This window comes from Ciconia boyciana, chromosome 1 (genome assembly GCF_034638445.1).
Source record: "Ciconia boyciana chromosome 1, ASM3463844v1, whole genome shotgun sequence".
Taxonomy (NCBI): domain Eukaryota; kingdom Metazoa; phylum Chordata; class Aves; order Ciconiiformes; family Ciconiidae; genus Ciconia; species Ciconia boyciana.
The window spans coordinates 73,744,387-73,772,175 of record NC_132934.1 but is presented as its reverse complement, the minus strand read 5'-3'; the positions used below and the strand labels follow the sequence as shown (position 1 = coordinate 73,772,175).

Sequence of the window (27,789 nt, the reverse complement as noted above, 5' to 3'; positions counted from 1 at the left end):
GCAAGGGCGAGCTATGTGCAGAATATCCCTGTGCACCTTCCAGATTGCCAAGTCGGGTTTTGTGCACCCGCTCCTCTCAGGCTGGTACCGTGGCGGAGAGAGCTGCATTGCAGCCTCCCCACTACCCCTCACACACAGAAGGAAGCCGAGGAGCAGCAGTGGCTGTTGCAGCTTGACAAGGAGGGATGGAGCTGAGGGGCAGCCATAAAACTGGCTTCTCGGCAAGGAAGCAAGCTGCACCTTCCCAGCCATAACAAATCCCCTCGCTTGAGTGGCACTGACTTGGCAGGACAAATGGAGCAGTGTTTTCAGAGCTGTACCTGTGCGAAAATGGTTGTCTTTGCTTTTGGTGTTTACAGTGAAAATTACATGAAGGCGAGTGTTTTCAGGGTGGATACTAAGATACCGCTTCACTGATGATGAATTTTTGCCTGGAACACCACTCACTGGGTAAAGTCACGGTGGAGATCTTGGTCTTCCTAAAGTCTAGTCTCCTTTTCTGGCCAGTAAGTTGTCTGAATTAAATGGTCACTATTGACAAAGTTATCTTTCCTGCTCTTTGTCCCACAGGTGCCTCTCTCCCCGTTGGCTGAGAGGGTCTCATCTTGTGGAGAAGACCTTTTCCGGAGAACCCAAAGGACAGCAACACTGAAGAAAATGGACACCGTGCCCAAGACCAAAGTCAGCCCCAGGTACACGTACCTGAGAGAGAAATGATTGATCAGAGCCTATTTCAAAGACAACATACAACTAGAAGTCATCAAGGACATATTCATATTTTCATGTGGTAAGGCTGAGTCAGAAACCTCTTCAAGCAAGGTGATGACCCTGGAGACAAGAATTTGCCAGCTCACCCAGGTCAGGTATTGTATGGTCTGTGTCCAAGAAAGCGTCTCAGGCATTGACTGACCGCCTCCACCCCGATGTGCTTCTGTGAGAATAACACTAATATTTCTAGGGCAATTAATTTATTTTTTCATTGCCTCATAAACCGTACCAGTGATACCAAGACCATTTGATGGTATTTTTGCTTTACAGGCATAACAGTAACAACAACAGCAGCAACAATAACATCATTATGTTTTATTAGTAATGAGTCCCAACTGAGCTTTTGTTCTTTTGTTCAAATTTTCAAAACAAGATGTACCCTCCCCTCATGTTTTTTCCCGGGGGTGGGGGAAGGGCAATCTGTTATTTTCTTTTTACTATTGTTATTCCATTCTCCATTCTGGTAATGCCTTTCATGAATGCAGTTCAGATAATTACTCTCCTCTAGCAATAAATTGATAAAGACAACACTGCACTTAAGCCTCTAGATAAGCCAAGCATGCTTTGTGGCACCCTTCCCTTCCTTTTTGTGGTCCAGCTCCAACACGGAGCAATGATGAGGTTTAACAGCCCTTTTACTTATTTACTTACTTATTTACTTACACTCCCACACTCTCACAGCAGAGTTGTTAAAAGATGGGTGAAGCCTTAGCATAAAATTGAGGTTTTAAGTGAACATTTTTTGGGGCGAAAAATCAAGTGACTTAAATAATTTCAGATGATATTGAAATAAGATGATGCCCCCCCAAAAGAGACTAAACCAAAAGAGAATGCTAAAACGTGAGCATTATTGTTAATACTGCTAGTCAGATTCTTTCATATGGCATCAAATCTTTCACTCAAAGTTTCTGACAGAAATTCTTCTACCAGTGCCAGTAGAGGTACTTAAAGAACACAAGTTAAAGAACGAATGGAGAAGAGCTGTTACCTGAGTGCACTGGAGTTGTAGAGTCTGCACGCTCCTCTTCCCCCACATCTTTTGCTTCCCCATTTCAGGCAAGTGGTATCGATGGCCACTCCAAAATACACCGGGGCTGGAATTCCCGCTGGGTGTATTAACAAATAAATAGAGGCAAGAAGGTTACTTTCCAGGGTGATCAGTTCTGATCTAGAGACATGTTCAGGCAGAACATTAAATAATACATTCGAACAGCAATGACACTTCCACACCATTTGCTGGTTCAAGAAGTTGTGCCTTGTGCTGCCCAGGCACACACCGCCCTTTCCTCCCTGTGGGAAATCGGGGTGGGGAGGAAACGCAGCTGAACATCAAAAAGCCTGTGGAAGTCAGCGGAAGGAGTACTGGCAATTGTTTGGTTTCCTCACCCTGCAGGACCCTACTGGGGAAAAAAAAAAAGGAGATAATTCTCCTTTCTTGAGAGCAATGGAGCCTGTTCAGCTTGGGGGTGGGGGGTCTCCTGTGTGTTGGTTGGCAGGGGTGAGAAGGGAGAGAAAGACAGCGGGGCTGGGAGCCTGCAGTAGGGCTACAAGTATCCTGCAAATATCCTGAGATCCTATTGTGGCAGGGCCAAACTTACTGCAGTGCTTGTGGGTGATGGAAAGGAAAAGCCTTTCTTCAGGTGCTAATGGGGACATCCTGGACTCTGTGCAACCTGGGGAGCCACCCATGGTTGCTGGAGAAGAAAGTAAGCCTGGAGGGAAAATCCTGGCCTGCAAAGGTGTGAGAAAGCAGCCAACAGCTTGTTTTGATGTCATTTCATCTGCCTCCTCCAGCTCATCTAAGTCTGCTCTGTTTAAATAAGTGACTTACTTCTTGCTAATTATTACCTTTTCTATGAAGACTTAGAGCATTTTAGAGTTTCCAGATCATTGGCATCTCACGGTACCCTTGATTTTAGAGAAAACTTAGAGGTGGCTCCACCACAAGGCTGCAGTGAACCCTGCCCTCAGGCACACCTGTATTTAGATTAATTCCCTTAGAAACTAATGAAAATATGCCTGAAAAATGATCACAAATTCTGAGCCATAGCTGTTATTTTATGCTTGTTGTTGAATAAGGAGAGACAAGAAGTAATTTTGATGTTAGCTTCATAGTCCAAAGGATCCCTTGTTAGCAGTGTATGCTTTTATTATACCTAAGACATAGTTATACAATTCATGAAATACAACGTTGCTTCTTTTTTCCAGCCCTTTTCCTAGTTTTTTTTTTTTTAATCATGTAATATTAACTTGTTAGTTAGACAACGTTCTTTCCAACAATCACAGTTTAATTCTAGGATAAACGATTAGTGAGGAGTATATGAAAAGAGACCCAAGAGTACAACTGGACTTACCAAGCACTCTTACTGCCAGGGTATAGATACCAAGTGCAAATGATTTCAAGTGTGGTTTAATGCATCTAAAAATAAAAAAAAAAGGTGTTAGATACAAATAAGGAATTGACTGTGGGTAGTTTGAACACAAATGGAAAGCAAGAGGAAGGAAAGAAATGTGAGTTTTTCCTCCTTACTGACACTGACTTTAACAGAATTACAAAAATACATAAATAATGTGATAAAATCAGAACAGTATCTAGGAATTCTGAACATCTATATTCAATATCACATTTTAAGAAGGTGGTGCATTTTCAGATAATACCAGCACTTACGAGTTACTAACACAGGACAAGAAAACTGGTTGTGAAATCATGCACCATTGGATAGTCTAATTCAGTTAAACACTTCTGAAATTGTGGATCATGACCCAGGCTAGTACAAGGTATTTAGGCACTCGATTTTCATTGCACTGTATCTAGGATCAGGATCACACCTCCTGTAAAGGTAAATCCTCCAAGCCATTCTCTGACAGAACAGACCATTTGCATTTTGAGTTTTTTGAGCTTGCAGCGGGGGCCCAGCACATACATCAGTCCGTTTGGCTCCAGATCAGCCCTGCTCCAGCCTTGGGTCATCATCCTGGCTCTTCTAGAAGGGTGGAGGTGGTGGGCAGGATAACAGCTGCCTTTCGCATCCACGCTAGCAGCAGTGTGTGTATGGAGCCACTCAAATTAATAAGACTCATCTGCTGCTAACCTCACCAGCTGCTCAAGTGTGCTGGTTCACCCAGCATGTATCAGACTGTCTATTACAATACCTTATCCAGCAAGAACCTGAGTACATGCTTTACTTTTAGCATGTAAGTATTCCCAGTCACACAATTAAACTGGGACATGCTTGATACGTGGGGTGAGTAACACATGTGTATCATTATGGCAATTGATAAAACTCGCTGTTGTCACAGTCATTCTATCCAATATAAAAAGAAAAAAAAATGGGCTGAAATTCAGTTGTCATTATGGCTAAACATAGCGCTTTGGTGGTCCAGTCTATGTGCTCTGAACTAGGATGGACTCAGCTTCTGCAGAAATTCATGTAATCAGGAATACCTTTTCAAATATAATAAAGACATTGCAGAAGAGCTCTTTTGTTCCCCACCAGTGATGTTTTATTATTTCCCAATGTAGCTGCCAGAACAGCATTAAGAACCCATATTGTAAATTATATTCAGGTCATCTTCCCTTAATTTAGTGAAAATGGAAAAGGACATGAAGGACATATATGGAAAACACTGAAGTACCATGGACAACAAAATCGTTGTGTGCATCTCATTTTGTAATCTGAGCGCTTTATTCTCTAATTCCCTGATCATGGGTTATCATCATACAGTCTGTTATACTGTGGCTTATACAGGCACTGCCATCTATGCAGGCATGAATGTAATATGACTTTGAGCTGGAAGAACACTGTTTTGCCCTGCTATCAGATACATGCTACACAAGCAAGCTCAGCCTAGAAGTCCTTTTAACCAAATGTGAGGGCATAGAAAGCAAAAAGTAGAAAATAAAACCAATAACTGGATATTTATTATGTGTTCCATAGGATTTATATCCTGCAAACAAAATCTTCTCTTTCAGATGGAAAAAAAAAATGTTTGAGCATTTTTATTGTATTTGCACAGAAGCATGAGTTCGTTGAGATCCTGAGTGAGAGCCAAACCTCTCAGGGAGATCTGAGACTTCCTTTTCACTGCCTAATCACCTACTATTAATAGCTTGTGCTTGAACAACAACTATCTGAATTGCAGGGTTTTTTCTCCAAAACTTCAGGGCTTTCCCAAGGTCCTTGGCAATTGTAATTAGTCTAATACCACTAAAAAGGCATTTCAGCAAAGGACTCTGTCACTAGCTGTAAGCATATTTCAATGATTTCAGTCATGTAAACCCTTGAAGTAAATGTCACTAAATCTTATAGGCTTTTAGGGATTTAGCTGTATTTGTGCTCCATGGCAGGTGCAACGATATCTGCTCATCTGAAAACATCAGCTTGCTTAAGTGCTGGAATCTTATCAGAGCTGACTGAATAATGAACAATTTTAAAATCAGATAATTGGAAAAAAAATACTTAATGAAGTCTGCAAGTTGACCTTGGGACTGTTTGTTTTCAAAGAGCATTTGTTTTCTTTCTGGGAACAGAAGCACACTTTCAGTTCAGACAGATTTTCAAGGAAAGCCAGTCAGTGGTGGATTTCAGAAAAGCAAGCGTGAGCTTAAAGTGGAATTGTGCCCACAGGCCATTTGCAGAGAAAAAAAAAAGGATTGAACTTACTGAAACATGTTCTATTTATCTGCACATCAGATTTGGGTGCCTTCAATCCAGCAGAAAAACACATAACTTCTCAGTTTCAATTAAATGGCTCTCAAAGTAAAATGATTTTCGACAGAAATAAAAGCTCTGGAGCAGAACAAATAAAGCTGTTTTGCTGATTTCATATAACAAAATGGTTTAGTATCATTACTGAAACCCTCTCTAAGCTTTTCTAAATAAATCCTTTAAGCATTGAGTCCCTTGAGAGCAAGTTCTTAGGGTTGAGAAGTGCAGGCAACTCTGTCTGGTTTAAGCTCATAGGTGTTCAACTACGAATGTCTAGTCCCATACACTTGTGCACTGGAGACAAGATGGAAAGTAGGAGGTTGAGCATGGCAACGATGGTTTCAAAGCCCTGTGTGGTACCCTATCTGTGCATTTTCTACCATATGTTTTATGGATAGAAAGGGGACATGATGTGGAGGGAGAGGGGAAGGAAACTGCATCCCTGCATAGCCCTATGCCGATATTTATACAACAAAAAATTGCCCTGCGTCAGAAGAAACCACAGAGGGCAATCCAGTGGAAATCCTGAAGACGTTGCTACAAGCTCTCAGCTTGTGAATGATCCTCCTCTCGGTGCATGGACAGTTTCAGTGGTGCATAAGCTTCAGTAAAAATTGCCTAAAATGGATTATAATATGATTGTTCTTCTTGGAGTGTCTCCTTGGAGAGACAGAGAGGCGTTGTGTTTTTGCAGTACTCAATGGTAACCCTACAAGGTGGACAGGGAAAGCTATGCAGCTTATATGGTTTAAGGCATATACCTCACTGGCAGTGTTTGTGGAGGGCAGTAGAGAAGGATTCTCACCTCAACCATTTCTGAAAGTCTCTGTGTGAATATTACTTCTGGTTCAAGGACTGTGCTGGAACCATAGCTGCAGTTACATTTCTTTATTTAGGTTTTTCTATATAGCCTATATTCAGCCAGTTCTAGCACTGGCTTTTTTCATGTGATATAAAGACACTGGCAATGAGACAGGGCCTGTTCCAGAAAATGTCATTCAAAAACAAAGAGAATTGTGGGGTAAGAAAACACAACAATAATAAAGATTAGTTAAACTGTATTTATCATTGTTTTGTTTGAGAAGTAGAATGTACCCATCTGGAACTAATTTGGAAAGAGGAACCGAGAAAGAAAGCTTTCCAAAACAAAGCGGAGCAGCACTTAGAATCCAAAAATTGCAAGAAGTTGAGAAAAATCCAGATTAATCACTGGAAGTATTATATTCCTTTTGGACTTTCTAAAATTAGCTTAAAAGCTTACACTTGGTGATGCACAAATAGTTCCAGCAGTTAAATACATATTGGAACAATCACTTGTGACAAGCATTTAATAAACCCGTGATTATTATGACGGAAAAAAAAAAATCTCATGCTAAATCTATCCTTGTTTTGAAGAGTGAAATCTGGGACAGAACAACTATATGGAATAATAAAATGAACTAAAGGAGAAGAGTTGAGTGTAAATAGAGGGTTTGGGTTAGATCACCTCTGTGTAGCTGTACATCGGTATCCATAGTAAGTGAGGAAACCTGGCTACCTATAAGCATACATGTGCACACACTGGCACATGCAGAGCTAATTTCCATTTGCATAGAGGCCACTTAACACCATTCTGGTAATGTAAAAGGCATTAAGGGAAGTGGAATCTGGTTTAAATGATAACCAGGCCTCCTATAGCATGTTTAAAACCAGAAAGGTATTGCTGGTAGATATAATCATAAGCACATTGTTGCTCCAATGGTAGAAAACTCATTGTCAAATTATAAGGATGCTTTTCCGCAGTAAAAAAAATATTTTAACAGCCACCTTGCATAGCTGAAAACATTTCACAATACTAGGAGGGGAGGGAGACCCAGTTACACATGTCAAAACACCTTGAAAACATTTGGCAATGCTAGCAGAAATTATTTCTTACCTTAGAAGCAGTATGTATCCGGGTGTGCCACCTACTGACAAAGTATATGAAGTGATAACTGATATTATTAGAAAATACAGAAACATTTTTGGACACTCATTTCCTTTTTGACATGGTCCCACCACAGCTGAGGAGCTTCGTGAAGGAGATTCCAAAGTTCCCACGCAGCTGCAGTTAAAAAATACCTGGAAGACAGCAGGCAAAAGTGTATGATAATCTAAACAGCAGAGAAGTGGATATTCAGGAATTGCACATCATGCTTTTCTGGGTAGCCGAAAGTTTAAACCCAAACTGGAAAATGTTCTTCCAAAGGAAAAGGCTTGTTCATTGAAGGAGAAATTTATGAAGAAAGTATTTACTGTTGATGAATGTATTTAGTGGGTTTTTTAAACAGTTTTGGTAGCGAACAGCTGAACCCCCCCCCCCCACATTCTCTGCTTGGGATTTCTGCTGGAAACAGCAATTGAGACAATTTTAAATGTGGGTGGCAGATTGTTAAAAAAAACTGAGGACTTTCAGGCTGGAGAGGACGTGCCTTACTCAATTTTAATCCACTTACTCTGAGAGAACTGGTATTAGGAAAACTACCACATCACATACGGAAATGAAAGATTGTCTTACGGTGTTCTTCCCACTGCCATTGGATGCCTGGCAGCCAGCGAGACAAGCAGAAATGTAGGTAACTCCATTTTCCCCGCAGATGGGGTCCCAGTCATTCTTGGAACATGCGCAGCCTGAATTGCACTCTGAAAACAGGGCTTGCTCGTAATCAGTTGTCCGTTTAGTTCTGGAGAAAAAGAGAAATTGCACGGATGTTTTCTAGCAGCTGTGGAAGAAATCATTATCAAATCATGGGTTATGCTCTCTGCCAGGCACACCTGGCCAGACCTTCTGTCTGTAGTCCATTAAGGTGTTGTCTCTTCACATCCATGCAGCAGTGTAAATTCTAATTTCTCTGTTATCAAAAGGTTTTCACAATATCACGCCACGTACTGTGAGATAGTAGCTACTTTATTAAGAGGACAGCTAACAACTTCTATTCATGCTTTTTCTCGGATTTTCTAAGATTTTCGTTATCCGAGGCTTGATGCAGTTTTAACAAAACTGGACAAAAAAGTTTGATTACTCTAGTAATCAAAGAGAGCAAAGAGGGGAGTGAGTTACTTACGGGAAACCGTCACTGTAGAAGTTAGTGAGGAAATTATCAGAACGAGATTCACCCAAACTGAGGGGCTGATACCTTGCACAACAGCTGTCTGCCAGTTTCAGCCAGCCTTTGCTGAAATCACTAGCAGGGCAACTCCTGGGGCTTCTGTGGAGTTAGTGCTGGAAACTCCTCCCACAAAGTGAGCTTTACAGAGTAATAGCAGGGGCAAAAGTGACCAAAAAAGTGCTAGCCTCAGGTTAACATAATGGCTAACTCATGGTTAATCCATGAATCCTTAAGTTTTGGGTTCAGAGGCTATTAAATGCCATGGGTTGTTCAGCAGCACACAGAGTCAAGGAACAACTAATCGAATCTCACCCCCCCTACTGAGCTCCTCACATTTCCAGAAATCTCTAGGCTCAAAGGATGGGTCCCATGGCAATAATAGTTAAAAAGTAATCAGAAAAATAATCTGCACTTGTGGATAAACCCCTCTGGGCTAAAGGCAACAATGATGAAAGGGTTCCAACACAGTGCTGGCTGGAATAGATGGAGCGGTTTCCACCACTTTGAATCAAATTTCTGGGAAGCACATTTAGGTCAGCCATTCTCTCTTCGACAATATATACTTTGTGGAATAAAATGAGGAAGGAGTTCAGTTTGCAGTAGCACTTTGTGCTGAAGCGTGCCCTTCCCAGCATACCCGTGGTACGACACGGTCAGTCCGGCCACATCCGAGTTCTCACAGCCCATCGCAAATAATGAGAGGAGCAAAAGGTAACCAAAGAAAGATGATCCCAGGGAGAGTTTTGCGGCCCCTAAAACATTGATTCTGAATTTTTTCATGATCAGTCCCCCAGAGAATATGCCAAAGGCTACAGCAGGAATGTTGATAAGACCTGAAATCAAACAGAAAAAAACGTATTAATGAAAAACCCAGCTCAATGGACTATCCTCCTCAGCCACAAAAAACAGCAGCAGCAATAAGATGAAGCCACAAAATACGAAAAACCTCCAGTTGGGGCGCTTTATTTGTCCGGACTTGGATTGTTCCTAGAAAGGTGCTGGGACTGCTTTTAAAAGCTTGCTCCCAGGGAAATGTTTCTTTGCTGGTTCTTTGACAGATTATGTATAAGGTTTAGATAATGATCTTCCAGGTTCTTAAGCTAGGTGGTTTTCTCCACTGTTAGTTTGTCAGTGGAGGGATCATCATAGTGTTAATTCAAATAAGTTTAGTGTCATTTCTCACAAGAGCTGCTCTGGGCACAGAGAAGTTTTCTGGGGTATCATGCTGCTTAGGGCAGCCAAGACAGCCACGGTCCCACCGCACAGTTTGGGGCTTTGCTATAGAACCTCCCTGTGTCCTTCACCCAAACAGCAACAGCAGGAGCAACAGGGGCCACTCGCTGGGGTTGCCCCACTCCAGCTTTCCAGGGCAGCTTCTCTCCTTCCCTTTGCCACTGACAGGAGGAGCTTGAACTGCTCATTGCGGGAGGGCAAATTCAGTTTTACCTACAGTGCTATGAAATCTGGAGCAAGACCTGCTTCTTCTGTTTTGATTCAACCATGAAATGAACGATCCCCTAGAGGAGTCTCCAAGAGGGAGAGAGACAGTGATATGTCATCGTCTCTATGCCCAGGAGAATTAGGGAATTTCTCCAGTTCTGGTTGTTGAAATGCTCGCTTAGGTGACTATTGCAACAGCAAAAAGATAGGTATACCCCATGGGATCTCTTTTTGCATCAGGCTTCAGGCAATTGAGTGGAAGAGCATTGAAGGAAACATGCAAAACTGGGTGACTATTAATCCTTACCCGGACAGCTTTGCTCAAAGCAGTGTCCATACTGATAGACATGGATAACAAGACCAAAAAAAATCCCGTTCAGTACATGCAAAAAAGATGTAAATAGAGACCACCATCAAAGATACTGCATAAGCAAGCAAGGTGCCCTTTGCTGGATTTCATTGTTACTGAAAATGATTTTCCCAGCTTTACCAGCCAGTTCCAGCACATTAAATTCCCCCCTTGCACAGGGCTGTGTACGCAGTTTGCGGCTTTTAATTCACTCTGACACCTAGTCGTGCTGAGCCGAGCAAGCGTACAAAACACAAGCAAGTACCAAAGCATACATGCATTCGTATGGCAGACGACGTTTTGGAAGTTTATTCAGAGGACTGGAAGTATTAGAACATGATTTCAAATGATTTGATATAAAAGCCTAGTTTATGACATTGGAGTCTAATCTCCGTACTAGGAAATGTGCTAGGATCCCTTGAATTTCTGGCTTGAGTCAGTATTTGGTGCAGCTGTACAGATGGAAAAAAAAAAAAAAACACAACAGTGCTTAGAAGAGATGCTAGTAGGTATATTTGATGTTAGAAAAAGCCTTATTCCATCTAGCAAAGCCAGAAGTCAGTGTCTTGGCTGAGTACATGAGCGTAGCTCAGTTACTGGTGAGCTTCAGGAAGCTTCACTGGGGTGGCATTTTTCACTCTGTACATGCATGAAAATTGTACTTCAGGGGATTTAGAAGCAGCATTCAAAATGCAGCATATGTGAATTAAGAGTCACTATACAATCTCATGTGGGTGCCCCATCCAAACACATTGAAGCCGCAGGTTTTCCTGTTCTCTTTTGCTTGCAAGTGGAGTCTGGGATTGAAACTGGGAGCTGTGTGACGCACCAGAGAGTACCCGCACTCTGCCTGCCTTTCCTATGCACCCCTTTTGTTTATGCCTCATATCCTTACAGATAACTCTATTGCTTGACACTGGTATGGGGCGGGGGGAGTGTGCTATTTAAGGAAAACCATGCAAACACAGAAGGCGCCATTTTACTTTCTTGCACATTCCTTGGGTTATGACTATGGAAAAATACCCTCTTATGACCTCTAGCTGCTTTTTTTTTTTGTTATAGTGCTTCAAATTGCTCTGACAATTCTGATATCTATCAGAGAGATTGTGATAGAAATTGTTTAAAAAAAAAAAAGAAATAGGAAAAGAGGCAGGGAAAGGGAAATAGCCACTGTTAGTTTCTTAGCAAGGGTGGATTTGGAGAGAGTGGTAAAGGAGGAGGGTGAAACACCTTATTGCAGGGATGGCCACTCAGCCAGGATCCTTCCCTAGCCAAGCCATCACACATTCTCTGTTGGGTATAGTCCCTATGCTTTGCGAAATCAGATGGATCTTAATCCTCACTCAGTTTGTACATACCTGAAAGCTTAGCTCCAGAAAATCTTTAAACACAATGAGAAGTACTGTACTGAATGTAGGGATTGTTTTCTGGACTTTCTCTGGCCATCGACTATGCTTGAAGATTTCTCCTTGCTTTCAGGAGTTTCGTGCCAGGAAATTCCAGCCTCTATCTTTAAGGAATTAACATAGCACAATGGATCAATACAGCTTTTCTGCATATATATACCTCCGTTGCTGTGCAACTAATGCTGCTCTGAAACAAGGCAGTTCCCTCTGTATTGGATAGATGTAAACCTCTTTGCTGTCTAATGCTATTGAATCCCTGGACCTCAGGAACTGAACCCAAGCCTGCATGCAGGTTCTGCAACTGGGCAGTGAAGTTCACCATCCTGAAGACATCTCCAAAAATGGCCACCGTGGTACCCAAAGGCAGAAGCAGCATCTCTCTCTCTTGTGCTGTATGGGAGGGCTTGGGAGACGAACTTCACAACAGAGAAAGGCTCTTAGGCAAAGTTAGGGCAGAAATACCTATTTTTCCTTTGCCAGCATTGCACTGAGATAATGTTAGGTTTATAACGCATGTATTGTGTGATCACTGATATGACTTTGACTTCCTTTTATTTAACACCAACCTCTTCAGAAAGTAAGAAATCACTGGCAATATCACAGCTACTTTATGGTCAGGCCTTTAGCATTCACTGAGTTGATCTTCATTTCGTTGAAATAAATGGGAAGCCAGCAAGGGAACAGATCTGTCTGATGACAAATTTATGTAAAGTATTTAAAAATTAATTCTCTTTTCAATTATTCTCTTGTGCTGTGCATACATTATTTTTCAAATTTCTGGTAAAATGGGAAACAAGGTATCAAATAATGTAATCTTTCACAGTAACTCTTGCACAGATGAACTCAGAGCTAACTAGTGCTAAAGCAGAAATGAAATAACTTACCTTCTATAAGCTACTACTTAAAGCCAGAGAAGGAAGGAGAAGTAATAAACGTATCCTAGAAAAAATCCAATTTTCCCTATATGTATGTATATGCCACTCCTAAAATGTCCATTTTTAAGATATCAAGAAGCAGATATAGCATTACCTATAACAAAATTAGTTTTTGAAGATGTTTGCCCATACTGTTGTTCAATATACTTTGGCTTATATGTCACCATGCCAATTAAAGAATTGAACTGAATGATACTTGCACACAGATACAGACTGTAAACTGGATTCCCAAAGAGATTCTTCAGTGATGGCAAGAAGTCTGCAAGACAAAATGGCAGAAATGACAACCAGGCCAGAGTGAGAATAACTGCTGTGAATAATGCTTTGCAACATGTTTGCACCTTCCAAAGAAGGACTGCAGAGCATTTCAGAAGGAATCCATGAAGTTCCATAAGAGCTCCCCCATTTCTGGATGAGGGAACAGTGGAGCAAAATACTAAGCATCAATTTCCCAGAAGAGATATCTGGTTTTATATATCTTCTTTTGATCATAAACCAGGACTGATTTGGTTTCTATGTGTCCTCAACAACCACAGCATCTTTTAGCTTAATTTGGGGACAGAGAGTGCTCAGCACAGCTGACAGTAAGCACAGACATATTGAGTTACAGAGATTCAAGTACTGAGGAAAAATGCTTTTGGCAAAGTAGGGCCAAGGAAATGCAACCATGCAAAACAGCTCGTGTCTAAATCCAGATAGCTTCCTAAAATACCGTATGTAGTCTGTGCCCATCCTTATTCTGATCAGATATTGTATATGTTTTTCTAATGAATGGCCTTAAAGAAAAAGGTTTAGGAAAACCTGAGATTTTTTACCCCTGCTTCTGCAACAGTCACTATCTGTGTATGAAAAATTTTTGCAGAGTTTCATTATATTTGCTGGGCCACTAGTGTAATTTTACAAATCTCAGCTGGAGAAATTCTGGATGCAAGAGCGGGTCCAGGGAACAATGAACAGATCCTTTTTGTGCATACTAGCTAGGTAGAGAGTGACACCTGAGGGAAAATAGTAATTCTGAGACCATTAAAATATAGCCTTAGAAAGTATAAAGTTTTAAAGTATAAAAACTAGTGAGAGAAAGACTCAGCGGTCAGGAAAGAAATGCTAGTGACTTGCCTTTTGCCATCTCAGCAATCTTCAGTTGTTGCTGATAAGATTTGTGTGGGTCCTTGTTATCCTCAGTGATGAACTTTGACTGCTCGGAAGAGGTGCTGGAGTCCTTTCTGCTCTCTGGTTTTGGGAGGTGCTTCGGCAGGAACCAGAAGGGGATGCCGGCCAGAACGCTAATCACACCTGCTATTAAGTAACCCAGCCACCAGGCTCCCACCCACTGCACGTCCTTGTGAGTTATTGTTACACTGTCTGGAGAAAGTCAAAAAAAGGAGAAACAAATAAATGCTTTTTGAGAATGTTTGCTGATAACAAGGAAGGTGATTTTGCAGGGACTTTCTCCAGAGAAGTCCACCCCCACCTCACCAGGTTTAGCTGTGCTGCGTGTCTCTGTCAGTGTTACGGGAGCAATTATGGGGAGGCAATAAGGACTTGATGATTCCTGTGACACAGCAGCAGCCTTCCCCTGACACCACAGGGTCCCCAGCCGTGCCGCTCGCATGTCCCCAGAGAGGCTGCAAGGCCCAGGACATGGGGTAGTCCAGATGGCCATGCACTTGCTCCCAGTCAGGCTGTTCTGCAAAGAGTGCCAGGGGAAAACGGCGTGGAAAGTGTTTTCTCAGGAGGAAGGCAATCAGGAGCCCTAGTACCCATTGCAAGACTGCTTTTCTAGGCAATGACAGTGTATTGCAAAATGCACGCACACAGCTCTCGGCAGGATCCTGAGCCTCAGTCCTGCCTCCTCCTGGTGCCTGCTGTCCCCCCAGAGCCTCCTCACCAGGGCATCTCTTGGGGGGTTCCAGCCATAGATCTGCCGAGGTGAGGAAGAGTCGGGCCTCCTACTTCCTCCATACCCATCCTTCTTGCTAGTCTTTTCTGCACGGGGCAGCTGGTGAAGGGTCTAGAGCAGAAGTCTTACGAGGAGCGGCTGAGGGAACTGGGGTTGTTTAGCCTGGAGAAAAGGAGGCTGAGGGGAGACCTTATCGCTCTCTACAACTACCTGAAAGGAGGTTGTAGAGAGGTGGGGGTCAGTCTCTTCTCCCAGGTAACAAGTGATAGGACAAGAGGAAATGGCCTCAAGTTGCGCCAGGGGAGGTTTAGACTGGATATTAGGAAATTTTACTTCACTGAAAGGGTTGTCAAGCATTGGAACAGGCTGCCCAGGGAAGTGGTTGAGTCACCTTGGAGGTACTTAAAAGACGTTTGGATGAGGTGCTTAGGGACATGGTATAGTGGTGGTCTTGGTAGTGTTAGGTTTACGGTTGGACTCGATGATCTTAAAGGTCTTTTACAACCTATATGATTCTGTGATTCTGTGATTCTGTGATTGCATTGCTGTCATCCTTTTTATTTCATAAAGTTCCTGCTCCAACCCCGCTAGCCCCTCATGCCTAGAAGGTAACTAGATAGTTCTTGGCCTAAAATAGGCATTTTGGAGCCTGACTGAATTTTTAAAACCCGAGTTTTCTGACTTACCCAGATCTACAAAGCCGATGTCAACATAAAGTTTGGCACACAGGGATCCTAGAAGAAAGCCAAATATTGGCCCTATAATTGCAACTGTCTGTACGCAGCCTGAAATAGAAAACAGGTGACTGTTATGCTTCTGAGTTAAAAAGAGCACTGGTTCTTGGTGCATCTAACACCAAAGTATGACATGTGATGGGTAACAAGTGATACAGTCTTAAAATACTGAGCTAAACCTTTGCTCTCTGGTACATTAGTTACACAAGTTAGAACATTTTCAAGAAGGAAAAAGCCAACAATAAAAGTTCCCCCACTACATTGACACTTCGACTTTTTTTGTTATCTTCCAATTAAAGAATGAAATTCAGCCCAAAGGCAAAAAGTCAGGGAACTTAATGGCCTAAACTCAATAGCAGCGCCAATCTATAATTGCTAGAAAGCCTTTAGCTGATTAGATTAAAGTAACTGGAAAGCAAATGTCAATTATTTAAGTTAACTGATCACATTAAATTGTGGTGGGCCCTGAATAGGCTGAAAAATCACTTTGCTTTGGTACCCAATATTAACATGTTTTGATACACGCTCAGCCAAACTTTCTGAATATTTTGAATTTTCAAAATTGATCTGGAAATTTGGGAAGACTGAATCTTTTACAGAGAGAACCTGAGTTTTTGCCTTTTGCCAGACTGGAAACTTGTCAAGACAAGATGCTGATGGGGAAGGATTTTTTGGTAATATTTCAGGTAAATGTGCAGAGGTCTTCAGACAATGAACACAACAAGAAAACAGTGATACCAACTTTTTAAATCCTCAACACTATTATTTATAATTCTACCTGAATCTGGAGGGAATGTTTTGAGTGCCTGCTGAAATAGTATTTTAAGTGCTTAAAAGAGTACATGTTTTTTATCACTTTCCAGTGAACTGAATGTGCACAGAGGCTCAGCAGTCCGCATCCAGAAGAATTAGGAAGATTAGGGTAACAGCAGGAACCTAAGGTCAAATTCTTTCCTCAGATTAAGATAATGGAACTGTGCTGGTATAATTAAAGGGGAACTTGGTCCCTTGAGTGTACATGACTGTTAAATAAACTTTAATATCTGAAATTATGCAAACAAAACAATCAGGGCAAGTTAATTCAATAACACTCGTTCCATTATTCAGAATGACTCCGTTTCCTCTGGGGAAAAATCCATTAGGAAAAAAAAATATTTATTTTACCAATGTATAAGGCAGCATTCTCTTCAATGGCATAATCATCAATGTATGTAATTCCCAGAGGCTGGATAGGAGTTTCACCTATTCCACGCAAAAGATTTCCCAGTAAAACATAGATCCACATGGAAGAACCTGCTTCTTTTTCACATCCTGGGTACATCACAAGAGAGACAACAACGATGTGTTTTTCATAACAGTTTGACACTAAATGCACAGGACTTCTAAAATACTTCTAAAGTGGGAAAACCAGTGTGAAAACTGTGAAAAATGTTTTGTGGGGTATGGGGATGGCAATTTTAACCCAATCAGCTTGAAGTGGACACACGTTTAGCATGAACTGCTCCAGGCAAAGATATTAGAAGTTGGCCAGTTTTATAAATTTGACTCCACATCCCATTTTAGAACCCTTTTTCACTTCCTTCTAACCAAAACTGGGATCTCCTAATGGAAAGATTTGGGAAAACCTTGACGATAGTGAGCACTACCAGCCACATCTAATCCACAGGTCTGAGGATGCAAACATACACTTGTTTTGTGTCATATAGAGGGTTTGATTTGCTCATCCACAGCTTATTCAGGGCCGGGCATCGGGGAGGAAGGCTCCTTGCCCACAAGGAGCTTAACGCACCCAGAGGGGAGACAGCTTTGTAGTGTGCAAAACAGGGTCAGAGGGCAGGGAGAGAAACCAGAAGGGGGGTCTGCAGGCTGGGAGGCCCAAGCGGCTATTTCCAGGGGGCCGAGGATCTAAAGGTACATTTCCTGGCAGAGGGAAGACCATGACTTTCCAAGGTCCCCATGGAGACTAGTGTTTCTGCAAGCCACAAAGCTGCAGAAAGTTCCTGGAGGAGACAGCAGGGCTGGAGGAAAGGCTGCAGCCTGAAAAACTCTTGGCAGTAGGCAGTGGCAGTTATATATTTATTTTTAATAAATTTGCCTCAGCCAGTAGATCTGGCTTTTCTTTGGGAAAGATTTGTCTGATTCCCCTTTTCTTTTTTTTTTTTTTTTTTTTTTGCGTTCTAATAAACTATTGCATGAGAGTTTGGGAGCCTTTTGATGTATTTTAGTATGGTTATCACAATATTTAACAGAGATCATTCTCACCTGCATTTATTTTTGCTTGAGATTTTTCCAAGGCTGAGAGTGGAGTTTGGCTTTCATCGTGCAGACATGGAGAGATGCTAACAGTCGAATTGATGGTGGAAGGAAATCTTTCATACCGATATCTGTTTATAAACCAAAGTTGTTTTTTACTGTCCCAACTTATAAGAAAAAGCAAACAGATCTGTTACTACCATGGAAGATAGGCCCATAGCACTTAAATGCAAATTTCATCTGTATCCAGTGTTGCCAATGATGGTTTACAGGGGATATATGGAACTCGGTTTATACCGCGGTAGTACATGAAAATTGTCCCTTCGGTTCTCTTTCTGTCACAGTGATGCATTTTAGTTTTACAGGCACTTTGCTCTGCTATGATGCATGAATCTGTACTGAGATTATCAGGCAGTCGGTGTATCCTCTGGCTTGTGTCTGATACTCAGATTGTCTTCCTGAATTTAGTCATCACTTCATCACTGAAGCTTCAACAATTCTTAAACCATGTCAAAATGTGGCCGATCAAGATCACAGACTAATAAAACTGTAAGTTGATTACAACTGAGCATAGCATATATGTGAAATTATTTGCTCTACAGTAATAAGTCTTTTCATAAAAAAATATTAAATTGAGTAACCACATCTACACATGCCTATTTCTATGGGCGTCTTCACAATCAATGCTTAAATATTTTAGCGAGCTAACATTCAGTGTGCATAGCCCAGTTGGAAAATACCGATCACTTTGCACTTACCGTCCCATGAAGAAATGGGGCATTGCAATTAGGAATGTTCCAGCTGACATAATTAAGCAGCCTGCTCCAATTATTCTTGGCCTGTGAAGCTTCGCTCCAAAGTAGCTTACAAGAAGTATGATTAGGAGGTTCCCTTTGAGAGTACAAAAAGAAAACTGAGTTTTATGGCTTGTTGATAAGAGACCCCCTAAAACAACAATTCCTAGTGTGTGGTACAGGCAGCGATTTCAGGGGAGAGGGCTGATTGCATGGGGTTGGTGTTTCTCCCTCTTTCCAGGCATTCCTACAGGAGACCAATGCCTTCCATGATAAGAAAACCATAAACTTTTCGATAAGCAGCTGGAAAAGAGGAGGACTGTGCCAGCTGAAGAGGACAAAAAACCAGGAAAGCAGGAAAAGAGGGAATCAAACAGAGCTTTATACACTTAAGCTAAGATTTCATTCCCATGAATACCACAGTCCACTGAACACCCACGAGAGAGATTCAGTAATCTGAAATCGTAACAGACAATGTCATGCTGGAAACCTTAGTGCAAGAGGGAAGGGGATGGACTGGACAATGAATGTGGATTACAGTTAGAGGTTTGTACTCTTGCTGCTTAATAAATCATGAAGGGCAAACACTTGTGGGGGAGGTGGATTGCTGACAAAAGGAGAGAGAAAGCGGAAAGCTGTGCAGGTAAATTCTCATTCAACAGTCAAAATTTTTATTAGTATTAATTAGCCAGACACTAAGTTTATCAAAGTACAAAATATTTAGGACTATGTTGAATTGCTTGTATTAGCAACCCTATCCCATCCAATGTAATCTTATTGACAGTCATGCTGATTTTTACTAGATGAATCTTGCTCAGTTTTAATGGTTCGAGGATATTCATACAATCATTTTTTTACAACACATTGCATCACTGTTTTTTTCTGAAAACAAAAATGGGTTTCTACAGCACATACCAATTTCAAAACTGCCATCAATAACGCCAACCAAAGAGGAAGGGATATCAAATCTTCTTTCTATTTGTGTGATAGTACTTTTTAGATAACTTCCTGACAGTGCTTTAGCAAAATAAACAAAAGACAACGCACCAATAAATATCTGTGAAAGAAATTGACAGTGATTAAAATCAGGCAGTACAGAAGGCTTTACTTTATGAATTATTTTTAAACAATTTTTACATTTCCACCTCTCCTTTTCCCAAATAACCAAGTCAATATTTCTCCTATTTTTTATGAAAGGCCAATTTGTCCCTTTCCTATGAGCAATAATGATATAAACTGAACTTGCTATCAGCCACTGCTAATTTCAGGTAGATGCCAAAGCTACTGATGCTTTGAAGGACAGAGACATATATCACCCTCCTGATCTCTCTAAGGAGGGGGTATCTATCTTACACAATAACAACATGGATAAATGTTAAGTATGGCTTGGTGGGGAGGCGAGTCATTTCGGCATTTTTTAAAATAGGCTTTTGCAATCAGCTGGATTTTAGAGTCCTGTTCTGGTAAGCTGTTCCCACTGAAGTGGGAGGGTGGCCAGGAGGGAGAAGTCTCTGTTACATGTTACATGGCTCCATGAGTCGAACGGTGACCTGCCAGGCAGTTCTCTTCCACGCTCGTCCTTTCCCCACCAGATCTCTTGCAAGCTCTAACACATACGTTTTCTTTTGAGTGCACACTGCATTTGGCTGGTGGACAACCTTCTCTCATCCTTTTGTTTTGCAGAGGCAGTTATTTTCTCTTAGTTATCACTATATGTTTTAGCGTGTGAGTCTGAATCAGGAGCAGGCTTTGGAAATGAAACTCCCACCCCCTTTACTGCGCTTTGGTACATACTGCAAATGTGCAGACTGAATCCCTTTTACACAAAATTAAACTGGAAGATGTGCTCCAGAAGGGAATTACATTCACTTCAATAGCTAATGGCTCTTCAGTCTCTGGGACGAGACTAGAGCCGGTCTGAAGTAACTCCCCACCCTGAAATGCATGCAGTGGGAGTGCAGGGTCCTTAGCACCAACTGTTTCACTCCTGCAGAGCTATTGCCTAAATTTGCCTTCCCTGCATGCAGCCTTACCGAGTTTACGAGCTCCAGGGATATTCACACACCGTGCAATTGGTCATGGAAACCACAACATTGCTTTCTGCCTTCAGATACAGGTTGTGTTGACTGAATACATAGGGATGCTCCTTGTAAAAGGTGTTAAAAAAAAACCCCAAACCCTAAACCAGAAATTAAAAGACACAGTAATGTTTCGTATAAAGAGAGGTCTAGTCCCTTGTGCTACTCCTTAGGCCTGCTCTCTGAGCAATCACACTTCCAGTAAGCAGGTGCTCTGAAGCGAGGTACTCACCTCCAGTGCAATACTCCTTACAACATCTCATTTGACAAGGCACATTGGTAATAACACTGGCATCACTGTTGAACGCAAATTCTTGTGTTAAGGTTCAAATATATCTCTGTCACTTTCAACACACTTTACTTTATCCAGTGCTGGTTATTCCTCCCTCAGAAACACTTGTGGGTAAATAAACAGGATCTGGTTCTTATTTCCCACAGTGAGGGCTCTCAAAGAGCTCTCTAGTAAAAATACTGCCATAATATTTTACATTTTCTGTGTGTTTATGCCCTTGGATTTTAAATAGCAATGTGAAAGCAAATATGGTTTTTCACAGGAAAATTGTATAGGTCAAACTAGAACTTCAAACATCTCTGTCTCTCTTTGGCACAAGTTTTTCTACTGGGTTTGCAACTGTCCCAGGAGGGAGATGGAGACTGCGTGCAGTGGTGGAAAAACGCTCCTGATTTAGAGCTGGGACAGAAAGGTGCACATGATTTCACACTCTTCTGTGGTTTGTCAATGACTGTAAGTAAATAATTCACCACATCTTTCTGGTTAACACAGGCAATTTTAGCACATGGGAAAGCTGGTAATTGGTAAAAACAACCTGTTGAATCTGCATATTGATTTGGTAACACGTTAGGCAAATACAGATCTGAAGCAGATTTTTTTGTAACTTAGAAATATCTTTAATAATGTCATACTGACTCATCAAGACATAACCAGAACTGAAAAAGAGTTAGTTCACCAAAAAAAGAGGTTTTCTAAGTCCCTACTGGTCAATCATAGCAGTTTAGGTTTCCAGAAGACACAAATTTTTTGAACAGAAAGAAACTGAGCTGAAATACTATTGCTTTTCTATTTTTGGAACTAATAAGCTGATTCCTGACTGGCTAATCTGTGACTGAAGGTTTATTCAATGAGAGAACCAGATTATTGTTGCAGCAAGTGGAGGAACAATGATAGAATTACTATTATGCTACAAATTTTATTAATACAACTCATCTTCTGTTTCAAACAGGACCCCACTTCTGGGTCTTTACAGGATCAGACAAAATCAAGGAGAATATTCAGGAATCAAAATATTTTCACTGCAGTCATCAGACTCAATTAATCCCACAATATCTTAACTGCTTTGCATAATTTAACGGTTGGACTTGATGATCTTAAGGGTCTTTCCCAACCTAAATGATTCTATGATTCTATGATTTATACACTTCCAGTCAACTATTGCTGAAGTCGTTGACTGTATTGGGAGCTGGATTAGTATCTGAAAGTAGATATGTGTGTGTGTGAGAGAGAGAGAGAAAAAAAAACAATAGAAATAAAGACTGTGCAAGATGAAAAGAACTGGGCAAGGCCAAAGACTCGTTTTCCATATAACTCGAATCATCTTATCTCGCCGTTGTATTGTAATTTATTGAGACCTCACCCAAGAGAGTGTCAGCATTTTACAGCCTGGCTTTGGAAAGCAGGTAGAGACAATAGGCAAAGCATCATGTTGCCTCCTGTACCCCAGTGTCCCATACAGGGAGGAATGCTCCTCCAAGGCGCAGCGGTCCTACCGTCAGGCAGGTACAGCTACATGACGAGGCTTAAAGCAAGGAGCTTCCATTGCCTCGAGGAAGTACTTCTCATGGGTGAGATAAATGCAGATACAGTGGTGATACTTCTGCAGTTTCGTTTCAAACTCACCTCATGCAGAATTCTCTGGAGTCAGGAATATTACAATAATACTTTAATAATATAGCACTCAAAACACATGGACCATAATACAAATATTATTTTTCAGAGCCCAGAAGACCACCATGGCTACAATCTTAAAAAAGCAATCTGTACTAACAGCTGCCTGTGGTACCTGTCTGCCAATAACCTGTTCTTAATTTCAGGAAAATAGGGTGGTGCAATAAGGAGGATATAGTGACCTTTGAGGATGACCCTTGAAGATCTCATAACACACAAGCCTCAACCAACATGTTATATTTGAACATTGCCAAACAACAGGCCAATACAGATCTGAAGCAGGCTTTTTTTGTGAATTAGAAATATCTTTAATAATTTCATAGTGACTCAGCAAGACATAAGCAGAACTGAAAAAGGGATAGTTCACCAAAAAAAGAGGTTTTCTAAGTCCCTACTGGAATATTCAAAAACTCTTACTCTACCTTTATACCTCCACAACACGACTGTTTTTCCTTGGATGCGGAAGATTCAGATTTGAATGAAGATCGGTCAACAGGCAGGATTGTGTTTGAGAAAAACTGAGTATTTTCTTTTGATGAAGTCTCCATGATGATATCCCCTGCCTCTAAATCAGAAAACATGGAGAACATTTTAAAAGGGCATCCTATTAGCTCAGCCTCAAAAGCTCGTCATGTGACAGCAACACCCCGCTGTACTGTTTTCCCTACAACAGCAATTATCAAACTTTACAACAGAATCTGACCAGTGCACTGGATGTTTAATTATGGAAATTTGCAATCCACTTGCCTATAATAATGAAGATTAAATCATACTCAGCAAACAGTCTTCATCTTCATTATCCAGCTATCATCAATGTGATTTCATTGAACATTTGACCAGACTAAATGAGGCTTGTTAACATTTTAAACAACATTTCTGGAGCCTATATGTAAGTTCATGTTTCTAGATGTGACCGTGTCTGCAGGGATTTCTCAGAGCTGATCTCTGAATTTCCCATATATCTGGGACATTAAGTAATTAGATCAAAGGAAATCTAGCCACGTTAATGAGGGACTTGAATTGTTTTAGATTGAAACATTAGCTCTAATCGTCTGATGTTAGCTAATGAGTTACACAAGAATAAAGAGGTTTAGTTCCCTTTACTATTTTAGACAGAGCCTTAGGGCTCGGTGGCCAAGTGTTACAGTAAAAATGTGAATTTTCTTTTTCGCAGGTAAATACAAAGAAGGTAAATACTGCACTTTGAGAACAAAAGATATCAGTAATTCTTAAATCTCTACTTACATACTGCAGTACTTTGTTCTTAATTTCAATCTCTAAATCAGATCTGAAAACATTTATGAAATCAGCTTCTGTGTTCACTTTTAAGCAGCACCATGTTTTATAGAACTGCTGGCTGAAAACATGAATAGAAGTTCCTGTTTTATGTTTGTCTAAAGACACAGACCTTACATAAGTAAAAAATATATATGGTTTTATGTATATGCATATATACATGTTCATACATGTGTTTTCATGGCTTCCCAAGGGTCTGTGCAGTAGGTGCTTTTGTTTCCAGAAATGTAAGTGAAAATAATGAGAGTATATCAGATGCTAAGATTTGCTCATGCAAATACTTGCCTAGGCTCTGTTCATATACAGACAAGGCAAAAAGACTGTGGCTGTGGTACCAATATTTTCACTGAGATCTCTCCATCGCATCAGATGAAATAAGAGCTACTGACTACATATAAGAGAAATATTTGCATTTGACACTGCCCTGACAGGGACTGTAATGCATTTCCTTGTCAGCACTAATGAGTATACAGATTTTTTTTAAACAACAATAACAAAATAAGAATGGTTTGTGCTTGCTGCAGAAAACTTATAACCTATTCCTGCTCTGCTTCTGACTTTCTTGTGATCTGGGGAAAAGTCACATCATCTCTCTGTGCCTCACTTCTGAACTTGTACAATGGGGAATGACAGCATGTACCTCACAGCACTCACGTGGGGAAAAATTCATTCAAACTTGTGAGCATGGGCATGACACTCACATAAGGTATGCTGCCATGTAAGCACATCAAATAGCCTTTAGCTTAAGGTTTGAAATGCTCTGCATATACTATTACAGCAATCTTGGAATGAAAGAAAAAATTGAAAAAGGAAAATATCTGAAACACAGCTAAGTAAGTGAATTGTCCTTATCTCTGAGCAAAGCAACATCCAACTAGAGAAGGTCCAGCAGAGGAGCAGGGGGCCTGCGCAGTCTCCTCCACTGCACCCCATATGCAGGGTTGACCAAAAAACCCCCAAAATGCTGTGGAGGTGTGGGGGTGGAATAGGACACACCGATGCTTGACAGCAGCATACAAGATCCTGCCACACTGAGTTGGTACAATTCTCAAATGGACAGCAGTACTCACACAAAATTTATACCCAGCAGTATCAAAAATTATTACAGTATAAAAATTGTTACCACTTATTATCTGACTCTGGATGTCAGATGGAAGCATGCTAGGAAGGACTGACAGCCATGCAAGTTTTACAGGCTTTAATGTATCCCCAGTTGTTCCTATGGCATGGCTTTACGGAGGTCAGTATTTTTCTGGCCGGGGGCAACCTGCAAGCATATACCTCAGAGCATCAGTTCGGTTGCCCTGACAATGCCTCTGAGGGAAACTCTTAACACAAGACAGAGAGCAGAGCAGGGTGCCCAGTGGCACCACAGCCCACTGCAACGTTAGCTTTAATCTTTCCTCTTTCGTGCAACCAGCATAAATATGAGTGTTTCACTCTAATCGCAAACTTGCCTTATGCCACTCAAATACTTTTTGGTGCCATTGGTATTATACTGGGAGTATTTGTAATACACTGCCAACTGCACTGGGAGGTCCGAGATAGCTCTGTTTTTATCGAAGCAGATACTGGGCTGGTAAGGATGGGCTGTTACTGACAGGTATAGTGACAGCCTTGGGGTTTTGCCATATCTTGGATACCATACTTCTCCAGTGTCATGAAACACGAGGACAGATAGCCCGTGTCAGCTCTTCCTTCCCAGACGTGGCAGGAATGCCAGCAAAACTTAATCCTACATAGTGGCACATTTCACTGAGGTCAGGTTACTGGACCAGTCTGGCTGATAACAACAAAGAATCAGTCTGTGGCACTCCGCTTGTTTAAGAAAGGTCGGGTTTGTTCTCTATTTTCTATCTTGTGCTTTAAAAAGACAACATAAATGCAGTGACTTCATCACCACTGAGACACTCTGGGCCAATTTCAACCCTTTCATGGCTACAGTGCTAAATTCAAGCCTTCTATATCTAGCAGCCTCCATGCATCTCTCCCTGTATATATGTGTGTGTGTGTGTGCATGCACATAGTTGAGATGCATATAATCATGCATTCTTTATGTGATCTAACACATGTATGACTGCAGAAGTGTCTATGATTGGATGCATATGCACACACACACACAAATTTCTTAAAGCTAGATCTATTGGAAGATAAACTCCTAACTGAAAGGATATGATTATATGGGTAAAGTGCATTCTCTCTATTCACTAACAGTTTAAAAATAAGACCTGAGCAACCGTTACCTTGGCACAAGATTTAGATTTAGATTTGCTTGTTGTTTTAAGTATGTATCCTTACCACATAGTACTTGCAATGATAAAAACATAGTCATTGGTTTTATCAGTTGTTATTGTTAAACCTGCACACAATCTTCCAAAATGCAGGTTTTCTAGCAGTAAAGATCTTCAGGTCTTATATAAGCAAATAACCATATGGGGAGAAAAAAACCAAGTGTACCAAAGCATAAACAGACAACACATTTTCTCTTCCTTCAACCAAATACCATCTAAGCAGTATTTCCTAATTACAGGTAGCATCTTCTGAAGCTTGCAGAGCACTCTGAAATACTCAGGCATCTCTGAAGACATTTAATCAATGGAGTTTCCATGGATTAGTTTTTCTAAATCCCTTTTGTAACTTTTACCAGAGATTAAGAAAACAAGCCATTGAAGAAAGCACTGTATAAGGCAGTCTTCTGTCCTAAAAAACTGCTCTACTCCATGATAGTCAAGAAAGAGTAGATATATAAGTGAAAACAGAGTCTAATTCTGTTAGTGTATTCTGTACTATCATCCCTGAAATAGATGCACAGAACAGAGGTACTTTTGGACAGGACTAAAACAGGAGCCATCAAAACCAGAGATATTTCAGTCTCTGTGAAGTTAAAGAAGGGAAGAACACGGTGTTTTACCACCATGCTTAGGAAGAATCAAATCAAACCAAGCAAGTTCCACCGTAAAATTGCCTTTTGTGGGAGCACTGAAATAAATAGTGGGCAGAATTCGATCACCAGTCATTCTAGCAGGAAGGAAAGACACTGCAGCGGGTGCCTTGAAGCAAAGGGATCCTTACAAACCCCATCACGCCTACGACAACTGAGTAAGTCCAGGCGGGTGGCACTCTGCCTGAAGGACAGCTGCTCGCCACGCTCGCACCTTCTCTCTGCCTGTCACTGGGGCTCACAGCTGCGGCTCTGAGCCCTCCTTGTGTACCTGGCTCTGGCTGGCCAGGATGCAGGAGCCCTCTCTGGTGACTGCTTTCTATCCCGCCAACAGCACGCCCGATAACTCACCTATGACACAGCTTGGGTGGCAGCGGTGCTCACCCTCCCAAGGGCTGACATGCGGGGCTATGCCTGACGGTCAGGTCCGAGGATGAGCCCGTGTCCCTGAGCATGCATGTGGCAGGCTGAGACACCGCCAGGCAGTTCCCGAAGTGCCCCTCCACTCATTCAAACTCCCGGCAATGAAAAAAAAGTCCTTCCCCCCAGTGGAAACTCCTCTGCTTTGCAGTAAGCCTCCTTAGACATGCCTTTATTGTGTGTCAGCCCGCAGGCATAGGAGCTGCACTTGCTAGAATAGGTGGACGCAGGAGACTGGTACAGAGACTGTTTACCCATGAACCCAGCTAAAGGACATCCCCTCTGAAAGGCGACTCAACGAAGAGAAGAAAAGCCATATCTTACCTGGCAGCAGAAATCCCCAGAGATGGTGCCTACCAGGTTTCGTAGGTAAGCTCCCTCTATCGCTTATGCATACCCATACATGCATGCACAGGCACTGGACCCAGCTCAGAAGTGGGAAAAATTGGAGGGGAAAACCACCTCTTAGAAATTACCATCTAGAGATGGTACATCTTATACCGGAGGTAGAGAAAGGAAAAAAGCATAAGGGTGAGGGAACTTGTTTTGTCTCTTGTTTTGCCTGAGCATTTGGTATTTGTCTCCCCCTCATCCTCCTCCCCCACCTCCTTGCTTTTTCCTTCCTTTCTCCCCTCCTATCAACTCCAGGACACTGGGCACACAGGCAAAGCAAAG

General features: G+C 41.5%; 1 protein-coding gene across 2 annotated transcripts; it reads right to left on the bottom strand.

The window, feature by feature from the left end:
- Positions 1-479: 479 nt before the first annotated feature.
- On the bottom strand, positions 480-27,466 carry SLCO1C1 (solute carrier organic anion transporter family member 1C1). 2 transcript variants are annotated; one of them, XM_072849950.1, is made up of 15 exons: positions 27,439-27,466; positions 22,880-23,022; positions 19,332-19,473; positions 18,381-18,513; positions 17,632-17,753; positions 16,534-16,680; positions 15,322-15,420; positions 13,852-14,097; positions 12,830-12,994; positions 9,243-9,438; positions 8,014-8,179; positions 7,393-7,577; positions 3,123-3,187; positions 1,757-1,874; positions 480-702 (listed from the first exon to the last, which is right to left on the bottom strand). In XM_072849950.1, exons 2-15 carry the CDS (start codon positions 23,003-23,005, stop codon positions 480-482), a joined length of 2,133 nt encoding a protein of 710 aa, XP_072706051.1. In that variant the 5' UTR covers positions 23,006-23,022; positions 27,439-27,466. The 2 variants fall into 2 exon arrangements, with proteins under 2 accessions (XP_072706051.1, XP_072706043.1); XM_072849942.1 differs by lacking the exons at positions 16,534-16,680; positions 27,439-27,466 and having other exon boundaries at positions 22,880-23,005.
- Positions 27,467-27,789: the final 323 nt, after the last annotated feature.

What these genes read in the sequence shown, in the direction of transcription:
- SLCO1C1 (XM_072849950.1), bottom strand. Translation starts at nt 23,005, where the DNA reads ATGGAGACTTCATCAAAAGAAAATACTCAGTTTTTCTCAAACACAATC. An exon ending in CCCCATTTCTTCATGGGACG is followed by an intron (nt 17,754 to 18,380) that starts GTAAGTGCAAAG and finishes GTTTATAAACAG; the next exon opens with ATATCGGTATGAAAGATTTC. An exon ending in AAAAACTAATTTTGTTATAG is followed by an intron (nt 9,439 to 12,829) that starts GTAATGCTATAT and finishes GTTTGATTTCAG; the next exon opens with GTCTTATCAACATTCCTGCT.